Below are 14,759 nucleotides of genomic sequence, written 5' to 3'. Positions count from 1 at the left end.
ATCTGGGTAGCCATGGTTGGATCCCGGGTGCAAGCCCACTTTAGACCCATTTGGGCAGGTGGGGCCCAAATGGGTCTGACATGAATTGCCCAATTAAGACCCATGCAGTACCCTTACAGGTCCCACTTTTAGTATGTCTGGGCTTCCACGGCTTGCCCCAATGTGGATCCCGGGTGCAAGCCCATAATGGGGCCCACATTTGCCGCCCATGAAGCCCTCATCTGGGCCCCACATGTCATTGCTGGCTGGGTGGTTTGAGTGTCAGCCAAAAGCTCCTACAAAAGATGTGTTGAATTGATCAAAGACATTGTGCAGAATATCACTTGATGTGTTTATGGTTTAAAAAAGATTACATGCAACTTCCCAGAGAAATTCAGCTTGGAACATATCAAGAACTTTTCATCAATCACAGCAGAAGAGGGTCATAGATCTGAGGTTGCTTTCTCAAAGTCACTTTCCAGACCCTTCACCCTCTCTGCTCCTCTCAGGTGGAATGAGCTGCAAAACCTCCACCTGAATACGATTGATGTTGGTTCTATGATAAATTGCTTTTGTTCCCCTATTGTAAGTCACTTTGGATAAAAGTGTCTGTTAAATGCATGATTGTAATGTAATTGCATCTCATTTTATATGTTTGTTGTGCAGGCTACTCTTTGACCAATGTATTTTTCAGTGGCTGATGCTGATACTGGTGATGTACAAGATTTCATTCCGTCTCATTAAGTCTACTGTTTTGACTTTATTTTAAACCAGTTAGGTGTCAGTAATTTGCCAGTGTGCCTCAGACTATAACATCTCACACTGGCTCTGATTGTTATTAGCTCAACCAAGCTTTTGAACAGATTTCCTGTCCTGATGCCCGGAATTTGAGCCCAGTAGGAGGAATGGAAAAGTGTGGGCGATGCTCTGCTTCTAGTTTACAAAAGGATTCCAAAGTGATTATCACATCAGTGAAAGTTTCCCAAAAGTATCATGGAAAGCACCACGCTTGAGGGACAACAGTTGTGACTTGTATTAATGATGGAAAATATTCTTTTGACACATCCCATATTTTGACACATGGTTTAAGCACTGTATGTAGAGGTGATGCAAACTATTAAAAACCCTGTTTAGCTTTGATGGGGGAGAGATTCTGCAGTGGTAGGTTCTCATGGGTGGATAAGGGTTACTCAAATGAATATAATTGTTTTAAATATCCCTTTGTTGTTCAAAAGCAGCTTTACTAAACAATGTGCCTCACAAAGAAAAAAATGTGTTCAAGTTTACAAATTAAGCAACAACACCTCATTGATCAGGGGGTTCTGGATTGTAGAACCATTAAATACTGTATATTCATCTGGCTACATATATTAATTTATTAAAAAATATTGACATTGCATAATAAATAGTGTAACACATCGATGACATTGGTAGCTAAACAGAAAGGGAATCCGAGACCGGTAAACAAACAATATAATCTTTTTTTTTTTTTTTTTTTGAACTATTTGCAAATATCTTTTCATTTTAAAATATATAATATTACCGTAATAACATATAATAGCCTATATAACAAATAATAATATATACAATTATTAAATGTTTAGCTACATCCCCACCCTTCATTGTTAAAACCGAAGCGTCGCGCTGGAATTCACGTTCGGTCTCTGATAATATGTGAACACTTAAGAAGCCTTATTTTATTTGATTAGTCATCTCAGTTGTTTTGACATTGACGAGTGCTGTTAAACCGCTTGAAATTTTATAACTTTTTGTGTTCCTGCAACAAACAGAAAGGCTATAGGCTACGACCCTGTCGGTATCTCCACTATTATTTGACATATAGAAATGCAAAATTGCAGCATTGCGTCATGAAGGGGAGATTTGCAAGTCCTGATTGACAGCATCGACTGCTGACTCGAAATGTACTTTCATTTTGAAAGTGAAATTTGAGTAGCCTGTAGTAGGCTATATATACACTAGAGTGAGCTGTAGAGAGAGTCAGTAGTGAACACACGCGCTGAAGACACACAGACCAGAGGTGAGCAATAACTCTCTCTTCAACAGGAGAATAATATCCTTTATATTTACTAATCCATAACCAGCCACAGGACAATCTTCAGTACATGGTATTTTTGTATTCTGTGATTTACACATTTTGCAGATTTTTAAATAGGCTAATAGAAAACTGTTTTTCTGCGTGTTTGTGATAATTTTGTCTTATCAGTGTGACGGTGTTGATTCTATGTGTTTTTGCGTTCAGAGAATACAATGCAATAGAAAAATATGTATTTCATCAAGTTCAATTTCTGTCGTGGCTCTGTAGATTCAACAGCAATATTATCATGAATGGATCTTTTTCATTGTGTTCTCTATGCTTTATTGTAGTAAATATTGTGTTTGTATTTTACACTCGTGAGTCTCTTCAACCCCTCTAAATAAATGCATGATTCGTTATGTTGTTTGAAATCTCGCAGAATGATTTAATTAAATTATGACATACTGAGTTTACAGTAAATCGTCTCTAATTTAATCTCTAGCACTTGCTTGTTAGTCCTTGTTCTTTAAGTTTCACTTTTGATGCAATTTTCTTTCTTTTTTTTCTATTGCAGAATGAAAACCATGAATGATGTAAATGCAGTGCAATTGTTCATTCTGGTTTGGACTTTTACTGCTGTCTGTCAAGCTGATGGTAAGAGAATAAACTTTCCCTGAAAGAGTGTGTGAGAATAAATATAAGATAATGAAGAAAAAAGTTAAAAACGTATTCATAGATATCATAACACAAGTTGCTCCTTTTGTATCCAGGTCAGTCCAAGTGTTTATGGCTCTGAGTATTTCATCCTTCCAGGGATTAAAATCTAGATTTACTATTTGAACAATTACTTTTGAACATTAGAGGGAAATCCATTATTAGAGTCAGGAGCAGTGCATTTTCTGCTAAATTATGTGTTAATATACTCACACTCTATTCAGTAATATAATGTGTTCATACAGAGAAGCAGAAAATCACATTTTCAGTCAAGACTACATGATCTTGTGTTTCTCAACTGACTCTGATGCACATGATTAAAATAAACAGTCAGGGGTTTTGTGTGCAGAGACTGTAGTGTATATATTACTATTGAATATATAAGCTATAATTAATTGTAAATAATACAATATGTGACCCTCCCATTAAATCCTGTTCAAACTCTAATGTACAAAAACACATAATGCAGTGGTTTAATTTATGAATAGGTTCTCTAATGAAAGAGTCGATGTGTGTTTATTATATTGACATGGACACAGACACATAAAGTCTGATATGTTAAAAGTTTACTAAGATGTACAAAAAAAAAAAAAACATCTTTATTATTGTTCAGTTGCTGTATTATATGATATACTCTGTTTTGTTTGTTTGTTTGTTTTTTCAGATGACATCAGTGTAAGCTGTGAGAATGTGACTGGAACTGTGGGTGAAAAAGTAACTTTCACCTGCAGCGTCTCTCTGGAGAACTCTGAATGCAACATTACAGTGTATAAGTTTCAATACCCTGAGAAATATAATGACAACGAAATCTGTAGAGAAAAGTTTCCTGAGGTCCCCTGTAAACAGAGAAACAGCTTCACATGCAGCTTCAGTTCAACTACAGTAATGACGGGAGAATTCAGATTCTTTATCCAAGCAAATAAAGGAAAGAAATCAGATCAATTCACTGTGGATATAGCAGGTACCGTATATAATACTGCTGTTTATAATTCAGTAAATGTTTGCAACTGTATATTTATTTTCAATCTGCTAACAGTGGTTTAAAATCTGTTAACAGAGACCAGTAAACCTGAAATCACTGAAGCTCCTGTTAAGAAATATATAACATTGATTATTGAGTTACTTCTGGAACACAGAAAACTGATGTTTAGTTTCTTGTCAGAATATTTATCATTTAAAAAATCACCTGTGAATAAATGATTTTATAGTTTAAGGTCTAAGAAGGAAACTGATGTATGATCATGGTCTCCAAACAGATGCATCTCTCTAGATATTTGATTTAGAGATGTTTAGATCTGGTCTCTCCGTCAAGAAATCAGTTTGATCAGATTCTCAGCAGCAGAAATGTTTTGTGAAGTTTGTGTGGAGAATCTGACTGTCTGATGTTTGATAGGCTGAAGTTGAGTTTATGATTTAAAAACTATTATTTTAATTGCACCTTTTCAGATCTAAAAGCACAGCGAGATATACTAACAACAGTGGCGAGTCCTGGAACAGAAAATGGTTTTGGATCTAAGAACACTGTCATCCCTGCAGTTACAGGCTGTTTCATCTTCATCATCATCATAATGACAATCATTTACAAAAAGAAACCAAACTACAGCCAATCTTGTGGATTCCAGAGGAGGATGTTTCTGTGCCATAAACATGATGATAACAACAGCAATTTCCAAGAGCAAAATCCAGAAAATGTGCTCTAATATCACTGACTGCAGTATGAAAGCACTGAGTTTTATTTGACAGGAGGGGTTGATTATTCACTTTTCTAACTTTAGTAAGTGTGTAATGTTGCTGTTTGAGCATAAACAACATCTGCAAAGTTATGACGCTCAAAGTTCAGAGCAAAGGGAGATATTTGCTTTTAAAGAAATTGCTTTTTAAGGACTACAACAAACGGCTGGAAGAGACTACAAGAGCTTCCTCCCGAGTTAGTGACATCACAAACCCTAGAATTTACATGAGCTCCGCCTCCAGAACACAATTTATAGATTATCATGACAGAATATGCTAATCAATGACTAGAAGATAACTACACATAAGCTACATAAATTCATCAGCTAACCGTTCAGAAATGTTGTCTACATGTTGTCACTTCTTCTTGAGTCTCCATCTTTGTCCGACTCCATTTTGAACATAAAAGGTTAAAAGTTTTAGAAATGTTCAGGACACAAGCTCTTGAAGCTCCGCCCTCTGTGCCGGGAGCAGCAGCTCATTTGCATCCAAAGTGACAGTTTTAACATGCTATATAAAAATATCTGTGTGGTATTTTGAGCTAAAACTTCACATACACACTCTGGGGACATCAGAGATTTATTTAGCATCTTGTGAAAATGGCATTATATCACCCCTTTAAATGTGAAGATCATGAAAGACAAAAGCTTCATAGGAACTCCATAAACTATATCTGTACATACACACTATCTGCTTTAACCCAAACTACTGAACTATATAACTCTGGTTGTAGGTTTTAAAACTCTGTTTCTGTTTTATATTGATTTCTGTGAAATAATGGTACATTATGTGTATGTGTATGTGTGTGTGTGTGTGTGTGTGTGTGTGTGTATCTATGAACATTTAGAGACAATGCAACAAATCCCAAACTGTGTTTGGTTTTGCTCTTTTTTGTGACTTTCAGAAATGCTTATAATGAATGACAATTTTGTATTTGGTAAGTTATACATTAAGTATGGAAATTAAATTTTACTTTTATCATTCTCTGTACATGCTATTTTCTAATACTGTGAACAGTGTTGAACACTGTGAACTTTGTACATTGTCCTTTATTATTAAAACAACAAATTAAATGAATAAAGTCTTGTAATACTCTCTAAAGATGAATATCTGAAAGCTTTTCTATCACCACATGATGATGGGTAAATTACAGTCGGCTACCAGTAAAACTAGTAAAGTGGGTGAAGGGTGGCTGCACAGAGATCATCTGAATTTATGCCTTATTTATTTGTTATGTGTCAAGTCATCTTTATTTATATAGCGCTTTTTACAAACACAGATTGTTTCATTTCAAAGCAGCTTTACAGTGATAACAGGAAAATAATGCAATAAAGTTTGTTTCGGCTGTACAGCAGAGATAGAGGAAAGTCATTGTCCAGCTTGAGTAAGTTCAGCATTGATTCATTTCCATTGGATGAATTATATATATATATTTTGCAGATGATAAGAGATTTGAAGGTATGATTTTACTATAAGTTTAGATCGATCTTGAGATTAGTTTTCTGAAAAATGAGTAATTAATTATACTTATGAATTTGGCAGATGTTTTTATCCAAAGCGCCTTACAATCAAGGTTTACATTTGATCAGTTCATGCATTCCCCAAGAATCGAACCCATGATCTTGTCTAACCTGTACCACCATATACTCTTCTGTTTGAGTGACAGGTTTACTGTTCTGAGAGATAAAATTACAAATGATCCTACAGGGGAGATTTGGCAGTCACTAACAGCACCGACTGCTGGCTCAAAATGAGTCTGTGTGTGTTCTGTGAGCAACTGAGTCAATTTGAAAGTGAAAGCCTGTATTTAATACACTAGAGTGAGCTGTACAGAGTCAGAGTATATCACACGCTGAAGACACACAGACCAGAGGTGAGCAATAACTCTCTCTTCAACAGGAAAATAATATCCTTTATATTTACTAATCCAGTGGTTCCCAACCCTGCTCCTGGAGGACCCCCAACACTGCACGTTTTCTTTGTCTCCATAATCAAACACACCTGATTCAACTCATCAGCTCATTATCACATGGGTTAATGAGCTGATGAGTTGAATCAGGTGTGTTTGATTATGGAGACAAAGAAAACGTGCAGTGTTGGAGGTCCTCCAGGAGCAGGGTTGGGAACAGCCACAGGACAATCTTTAGTACATGCATGGTATCTTTGTATTATGTGATGTACACATTTTGCAGATTTTTCAATATGTCTTTTAAATAGCCTATAGAAAACAGTTTTTCTGCGTGTTTGTGATCATTTTGTCTGATTAATGTTGCAGTGTTGGTTATGTTTGTTTTTGCGTTCAGCCAGAGAATACAATGCAATAGAAAAATATGTATTTCATCAAGTTCAATTTCTGTCGTGGCTCTGTGAATTCAGCAGCAATATTATCATGAATGGATGTGTTTCGTTGTGTTCTCTGTGCTTTATTGTAGTACACAATTCTGGTTTTGTGGTTGTAGTTTACACTCATGAGTCTCTTCAGCCCCTCTAAATTAATGCATGATTCATTATATTGTGTGAAACCTCGCAAAATTATTGAATTAAATTCTGATGTCTCTGCTGAGCTTACTGTTAATCATCTCTACTAATCTCTAGCACTTCCTTATTTGTCCTAGTTGTTTAAGTTTCACGTTTAAGTTATGCAACTTTCTGTTGTCATTTTTTTTCTATTTCAGAATTAAAACCATGAATTCTGTAAATGAAGTCCGATTGTTCATTCTGGTTTGGACTTTTACTGCTGTCTGTCAAGCTGATGGTAAGAGAATAAACTTTCCCCTAGAAATTGTGAGGAGGGACTAAATCTAAGGCAATAATAAAAAATAAAAAAAAGGTCAAATCTTGTGTTTCTCTACTGACTCTATCTGATGCACATGATTATAAGAAACAGTCAGGATGTTGCATGCAGAGACTGTAGTGTAAATATTACTATTGAATATATAAGCTATAATTCATTTTAAATAATAAAATATGTGACCATCCCATTAAATCCTGTTCAAACTCTAATGTACAAAAACACAAAGTTCTGATATATTAAAAGTTTACTGAGATGTAAAGTAAAAAAAAAAAAAAAAAAAAAAAGATCTTTATTATTATATAGTTGCTGTATTATATGATATACATTGTTATTTTTCAGGTGACATCAGTGTAAGCTGTGAGAAAGTGACTGGATCTGTGAGGAAAGAAGTAACTTTCAACTGCAGCGTCTCTCAGAATAACTCTGGATGCTGCATTAAATTCTATAAGTTTCAGTACCCTGAGAATTATACTGACCCCACAATCTGTAGAGAAGAGTTTCCTGACTCCTGTGAACAGAGAAACAGCTTCACATGCAGCTTCAGTTCAACTACAGTAATGACGGGAAAATTCAGATTCTTTATCCAAGCAAAATGTGGAAAAGTACAAACAGAATTCACTGTGAACATAACAGGTACCGTATATAATAGTGTTGTTTATAATTCAATAAATGTTTGTAAATGTACTTTTATTTTCAATCTACTAACAGTGGTTTAAAATCTGTTAACAGAGCCCAGTAAACCTGAACCTGTCACTGAAGATCCTGGTAAGAAATATATAACACTGATTATTGAGTTACTTATGGAACACAGAAAACTGATGTTTAGTCTCTTGTCAGAATATTTATCATTTTAAAAATCACCTGTGAATAAATGATTTTATAGTTTAAGGTCTAAGAAGGAAACTGATGTATGATCATGGTCTCCAAACTGATGCATCTCTCTAGATATTTGATTTTAGAGATGTTTAGATCTGGTCTGTGTGTAAAGAAATCAGTTTGATCAGATTCTCAGCAGCAGAAATGTTTTGTGAAGTTTGTGTGGAGAATTTGACTGTCTGATGTTTGATAGGCTGAAGGTGACTTCATGATTTAAAAACAATTATTTTAATTGCACCTTTTCAGATCTAAAAGCAGAGCGAGTCGCGGGTCCTGGATCAGAAAATGATTTTGGATCTAAGAACGCTGTCATCGCTGCAGTTACAGGCTGTTTCATCTTCATCATCATCATCATAATGACAATCATTTACAAAAAGAAACCAAACTACAGCCAATCTTGTGGATTCCAGAGGAGGATGTTTCTGTGCCATAAACATGATGATAACAACAGCGATTTCCAAGAGCAAAATCCAGAAAATGTGATCTAATATCACTGACTGCAGTATGAAAGCACTGAGTTTTGTTTGACAGGAGGGGTTGATTATTCACTTTTCTAACTTTAGTTAGTGTGTAATGCTGCTGTTTGAGCATAAACAACATCTGCAAAAATACGACGCTCAAAGTTCAAAGCAAAGGGAGATATTTGCTTTTAAAGAAATTGCTTTTTAAGGACTACAGCAAACGGCTGGTAGAGACTACAAGAGCTTCCTCCCGAGTTAGTGACATCACCAACCCTAGAATGTACATAAACTCCGCCCCCCGGAACGTGATTTATAGATTATCAAGACAGAATATGCTAATCAATGACTAGAAGATAACCACTCATAAGCTACATAAATTAATCAACTAACCAATCAGAAATATCCTGTTGTATTCTACATGTTGTCACTTCTTCTTGAGTCTCTCCATCTTTGTCCGACTCCGGTTTGAACATAAAAGGCTACAAATTTGAGAAATTTTCAGGACACAAGCTCTTGAAGCTCCGCCCTCTGTGCCGGGAGCAGCAGCTCATTTGCATCCAAAGTGACAGTTTTAACATGCTATCTAAAAATATCTGTGGGGTATTGTGAGCTAAAACTTCACATACACACTCTGGGGACATCAGAGACTTATTTTACATCTTGTGAAAATGGCATTATATCACCCCTTTAAATGTGAAGATCATGAAAGACAAAAGCTTCATAGGAACTCCATAAACTATATCTGTACATACACACTATCTGCTTTACTTCAAACTACTGAACTATATAACTCTGGTTGTAGGTTTTAAAACTCTGTTTCTGTTTTATATTGATTTCTGTGAAATAATGGTACATTATTGATCTCTTTGATCAGTGTGTGTGTGTATATATATATGTAAACATTAAGAGACAATGCAAAAACTCCCAAACTGTTTGGTTTTGTCCTTTTTTTTTTACTTTCAGAAATGCTTATAATGAATGACAGTTTTGTATTTGGTAAGTTATACCTTAATAATGGAAATTAAATTTGACTTTTATCATTCTCTGTACCTGCTATTTTCTAATACTGTGAACAGTGTGGCTTTGTACATTGTCCTTTATTATTAAAACAAAAAATTAAATGAATAAAGTCTTGTAATCTCTAAAGATGAATATCTGAAAACTTTTCTATCACCACATGATGATGGGGAAATTACAGTCGGCTACCAGTAAAACTAGTAAAGTGGGTGAAGGGCTGCACAGAGATCATCTGAATGTATGCCTTATTTATTTGTTATGTGTCAAGTCATCTTTATTTATATAGCGCTTTTTACAAATACAGATTGTTTCATTTCAAAGCAGCTTTACAGTCATAACAGGAAAATAATGCAACAAAGTTTGTTTCGGCTGTACAGCAGAGATAGAGGAAAGTCATTGTCCAGTTTAAGTAAGTTCAGCATTGATTCATTTCCATTGGATGAACTTTTTGTGCAGTTAAATTTTAGATAAACATTGTGTTTTTGTTTTTGTTTTTGCAGGTAATAAGAGATTTGAAGGTAGAATGATTTTACTATAAGTTTAGATCGACCTTGAGATTAGTTTTCTGAAAAATGAGCAATGAATTATACTTACGAATTTGGCAGATGTTTTTATCCAAAGCACCTTACAATCAAGGTTTACATTTAATCAGTTCATGCATTACCCAAGAATCGAACTCATGATCTTGTCTAACCTGTACCACCATATACTCTTCTGTTTGAGTGACATGTTTACTGTCCTGAGAGATAAAACTAAATGATCCTACAGCTGATAAAAACAAACAACTGTCAAGTGTCAAGCATTCAGAGTTGAAAATCAAATCACTCATGCATCACTTATAATCAAGTGTTGAATTCAATCAGTCATTTTGAGTCCTCCACAAACGAGAAACGATTTGCAGTCTAGCAGTCAGAGCAGATGGAAAAACTGAATGATTTCAAAACTAAAACAAATATTTTCATATTTTCATTTAATTGTAAATGTTTATTGTGCATTCACTGATCAACATGATTTTTTTCATTGTCTGCTGATTAACCACTGTACTGCAAGGTGGCCGACAGCTGATATAACGTTTTTCTCAATTGCTAAAACACTAAAACCCATTGGCTGAACAAAGTTCTCAGTTGCCTGGGGCCTGTACCATGAAGGTAGCTGAACAAACTCGGGGTTACAGGATTGGTTTTGAGTTGACAAATCCAAACCGTTGCGATCAGGCTTTATTGGTACCATGATGCAGCTCATCAACTTTCTCTGTCAACTCAGGCTTTGATCTTTAAGCTATGATTACTCCACGCGCGCGTGCACATAAAAGAGTGACGTCGACACTGAACAACCAATCGCGGATAGTAGAGCGAGAGCGTTATATTTTTCCGCGGAGGAGCAAGAGATAATTATTCAGAATTACGATGAATTTAAATATGTATTTCAAGCTCGAAACAATATACGGTCTCTGTGCCAAAGCAAGAGAAGACTGTTGGAGAACGATTGCACATTGTTAATGTGTAAGTTAAACAAATACGTTCTATATTTATGTAAAATTATGTATATGTATGTGTAGCCTATGTTTACTATACCCTATAGCCTATTTGTATAATATATAAAAAATTTACATGTATGTACTAAGAAAGATTAATATTCCTTGATTTTTAGATGCAACCCCAACTCCAAATGTTCTTGGCAGCAGATAAAGACAAAATATAAAAATATAATTCAAAGTGGTGAGTATTTACCACAACCTTTTATTACTTTTGTGAACATTTGATCACAAACACTTGTTTGCAGCAAACAGAAATAAAGAGTTAAATTCAGAAAACCAGAATACACTGGCGGAGGAGTTGGCTCTGAGTAGGCAATAAGGGATGGCCGATTATGGATGGGATTAGAGGTGCTGTACAATCTGACCCTGGTGCTGGCTCCTTTAAGTAAGTAACACTGGGTACGTGTGCAATACATTACTACTTTTAAGTTGTAAATATGGCTGACTGTATGTTCTGCAGTAGAGAGAAATACAGTGTCCCTGTTGAAGCCAGCACACATACACACAGTCTCCCACACAGAGGTCAGTATGCAGCAGACAGAACACCAGAAACATAACCTGCTTTACAACAGTTATGCTTTACATTGGCCTATAGGGTGGAGGAAATGAAGACACTCTGGTGGTGTGTTCTCAGACAGTTGCTGATGTGAATGCACTGGGCTTTTTATTATGGCAAACATTTGAATGTGTGGCATAAAAAAGGGACTGGCCCTTACACATCTCTTTTATTGTAGGATTTTTCACAACCTGCCCCAGAAACTGAGGCCTCTACCTCAATGGCCTTCAGAAGAAATGTGTAAGGATTTAAAACCCTTGACATAAATTACAGTCAGTCCTGTGTTTGTAGGAAGTCAAGGAACTTTTTGTGATTTTGATGAGCCTCCAGAAAACTTGTAATGATCATGTTTGTGGTGGAATTATGTTTCAGGTGGAAACAGACTCAGTCAGGGCCCTGTACAAAAGGAGACTTGAACTAGACTGCACACTAAAGGAGTCTTGGACTAGACTGTTCACTAAAGGAGACTTGAACTAGACTGTTCACTAAAGGAGACTTGAACTAGACTGCACACTAAAGGAGACTTGAACTAGACTGCACACTAAAGGAGACTTGAACTAGACTGCACACTAAAGGAGTCTTGAACTAGACTGCACACTAAAGGAGACTTGAACTAGACTGCACACTAAAGGAGACTTGAACTAGACTGCACACTAAAGGAGTCTTGAACTAGACTGCACACTAAAGGAGACTTGAACTAGACTGCACACTAAAGGAGACTTGAACTAGACTGCACACTAAAGGAGACTTGAACTAGACTGCACACTAAAGGAGTCTTGAACTAGACTGCACACTAAATGAGACTTGAACTAGACTGCACACTAAAGGAGACTTGAACTAGACTGTTCACTAGGAGCTGACTGTGAGCTGAGAAAAAAAAAATGGAGATCAAACAGCTGAATAAAACTGATCTCAGTATGTGAACTTATTTAACCAAGTAACACTTTAGTATTAATATTTATTAATGCAACTTTCTCTTGCTCTCTTTCTCCCTCTCATCCCACAAAACCAATAAAACAGTTTGAGACTTATCTGCAGTTTCAATGTGCTTTTATTAAGTGTAATATTTTATTGTGATTGCATCTACATCTGCACCAGCTGAGTGGTCAAGTGTGATCGGGTCAGTTTCATCAGGGAGAAGCTGGTTTTGTGGTGGTTCTCGCTCTGTTCTACTGGTGGCTATAATGTGCAGAATGGCACATGCATGCAGCCACTATCTCTGATGCCCGCTCTGGTGACTCTTAAGCACTGAACACCGTTGAAACGTGCCTTTAGGATGCCAAAGGTCATCTCGATCTTCACTCTGGTTTTACTGAGGGCCACATTGAAGCGGTGCTGTGGCCCTGTCTGAGGGTCATGATAGGGGGTTATTGTGTAGGTTTTTCTATCTCAGTTCAAATTAACTGTTTTGTACTGTACCAAATTTAACTTGCTTTCCTCAAAGCGCTGACACAACACAGACTCAAAATTTGTGAGTCAAGCACTGGAGCCAGGCCATTTAGCATCCAAACTTGTGATCATACGTTCATGACCACAAGTCATCAGCAGATGAAATGTTTAGTAGATCATTTTTATATCTGTTAATGTTACTAATTTAAAGATTCATCTCACAGAAAATAATCATCTCACAAATTCACATCTCTAACTGAAGTGATAGGATTTCCTATTAACATCTGCCTCATGTTCTCTTAGAGCAGTGAAGACTGGAGCAATAGACTATAGGGAATCCTATCATAAGATTAACAGAATAATAATAAAGATTTAAAATAATTCTTAACATGTATTATATTGTATAGTACATTTGTGAAATGTGCTTTTTGAAAAAAAAGAAAAAAAAGTGTTCCCTATCAATACCTATATCTTACCGGCAATTTTATAAAAGCCCTCTTTTATGGACATAGTCGATAAATGTCCGGGGAACAATATTAATGAAACTATTCATGTACTCCTGCAGAGCAAGGACCACCTTGCGAATGGTTCGACAAACCATGTTTTCCCCCAGCTTCTGTGCATCACCCACCGTGCAGTATGTACCACTTGCAAAAAAACACAACGCAATATTTGCGGTACAGTAAGTGCATAAATTCGACGTGTTAAATTATTTATGTGCGGCTCAAGAAGTTCGCAAAATAAGACATTCCTTCCGCGGAAAATCTGTATCTTTCATACAAGTAACTATCAGGAAAGGCAAGGGGATTTTGTCAGGCTAAAAACTTTTTCTTTACAAAGTGCTCGTCTAACAATTTGCGCTGAGATGTCCACCGGATTTGGAAGAAAAGGTGAAGTCATTGCAACAAACACTTGGAATAAGTTACGTCACCTATATGTTTCTTTGCTCTCAGCTGATTGGTCAAACTTCAGTCTGAGATCTCGAATCCAGAACATAACCTGCCCCGGAGCAGGTTAGCCGTGCAGCGTAAGATACCATGGCAACGAACACCGATTAAAGCCGAGCTACTTTCATAGTACCTAAAACCCAGGGTTGGCGGAAACTAAGCTGAAACATAGCCGGCTAGCCACCTAATCCGGCTTCATGGTACAGGCCCCCGAACTCATTTAGCTAATCGTGCAGTCTGTTGTTGTCACGTTCACCGTCTATCTCTGCACTACATTCCCCAGGATCCTCTTTGGCGCAACTGCAATTACTCTCCCCTGAGTATAATCACCTGCACCTGTTCACAATCAGCAGCCTCATCAGCAAGCTCTATAAAATACTCACCACAGCCTCAGTTCAATGTCAAAGCCTATCAAGGTTGTGAGTTTAGCAAGTGAGCTAAAGAGGTGCAGAAATTTAAGGCTTCCCAAGGTATTAGCTATAGAAGCTGTGAAGAAAGTCCCTAGTATTTCACCATTGATGAAACACAATGAACGCAGAGAAGGCAATAATGACAAATCCACTAATAGGCCTAACTGTGAGGGGTGTAATATGATGGAAAATGAAAGCCTAGCTATCAATAAGAGCGACTTTGTGTTCTTCATGGCAGAGATTATTAATTGTTCAGCTCAGACTCAAAGTCGAACGGAAAGAATAAAGATAATTGTGAGATCGGCTGAAAAGT

At 36.5% G+C, this 14,759-nt stretch overlaps 1 protein-coding gene and 1 long non-coding RNA gene across 2 annotated transcripts; both read left to right on the top strand.

The window, feature by feature from the left end:
- Positions 1–1,973: 1,973 nt before the first annotated feature.
- Positions 1,974–5,557, top strand: LOC311306521. The gene is made up of 4 exons (XR_014630172.1): positions 1,974–2,017; positions 2,589–2,668; positions 3,393–3,689; positions 4,175–5,557. It is a non-coding gene; the product is annotated as an uncharacterized lncRNA (long non-coding RNA).
- A 733-nt stretch (positions 5,558–6,290) lies between these two features.
- On the top strand, positions 6,291–9,727 carry LOC311306511 (uncharacterized protein). Its single transcript, XM_084434949.1, has 5 exons — positions 6,291–6,332; positions 7,135–7,214; positions 7,593–7,886; positions 7,983–8,018; positions 8,376–9,727. The coding sequence occupies exons 2-5, from the start codon at positions 7,145–7,147 to the stop codon at positions 8,615–8,617; spliced, it is 642 nt and encodes a 213-aa protein (XP_084291075.1). The 5' UTR covers positions 6,291–6,332; positions 7,135–7,144; the 3' UTR covers positions 8,618–9,727.
- Positions 9,728–14,759: the final 5,032 nt, after the last annotated feature.

The sequence above is a fragment of the Rutilus rutilus genome, assembly GCF_951802725.1.
Source record: "Rutilus rutilus genome assembly, chromosome: 16".
Classification (NCBI taxonomy): Eukaryota; Metazoa; Chordata; class Actinopteri; order Cypriniformes; family Leuciscidae; genus Rutilus; species Rutilus rutilus.
Note: the sequence above shows the minus strand (reverse complement) of the source record. Positions and strands in the feature narration are given on the sequence as shown.

What these genes read in the sequence shown, in the direction of transcription:
- LOC311306511 (XM_084434949.1), top strand. Translation starts at nt 7,145, where the DNA reads ATGAATTCTGTAAATGAAGTCCGATTGTTCATTCTGGTTTGGACTTTT. An exon ending in ATTCACTGTGAACATAACAG is followed by an intron (nt 7,887 to 7,982) that starts GTACCGTATATA and finishes ATCTGTTAACAG; the next exon opens with AGCCCAGTAAACCTGAACCT. An exon ending in ACCTGTCACTGAAGATCCTG is followed by an intron (nt 8,019 to 8,375) that starts GTAAGAAATATA and finishes GCACCTTTTCAG; the next exon opens with ATCTAAAAGCAGAGCGAGTC.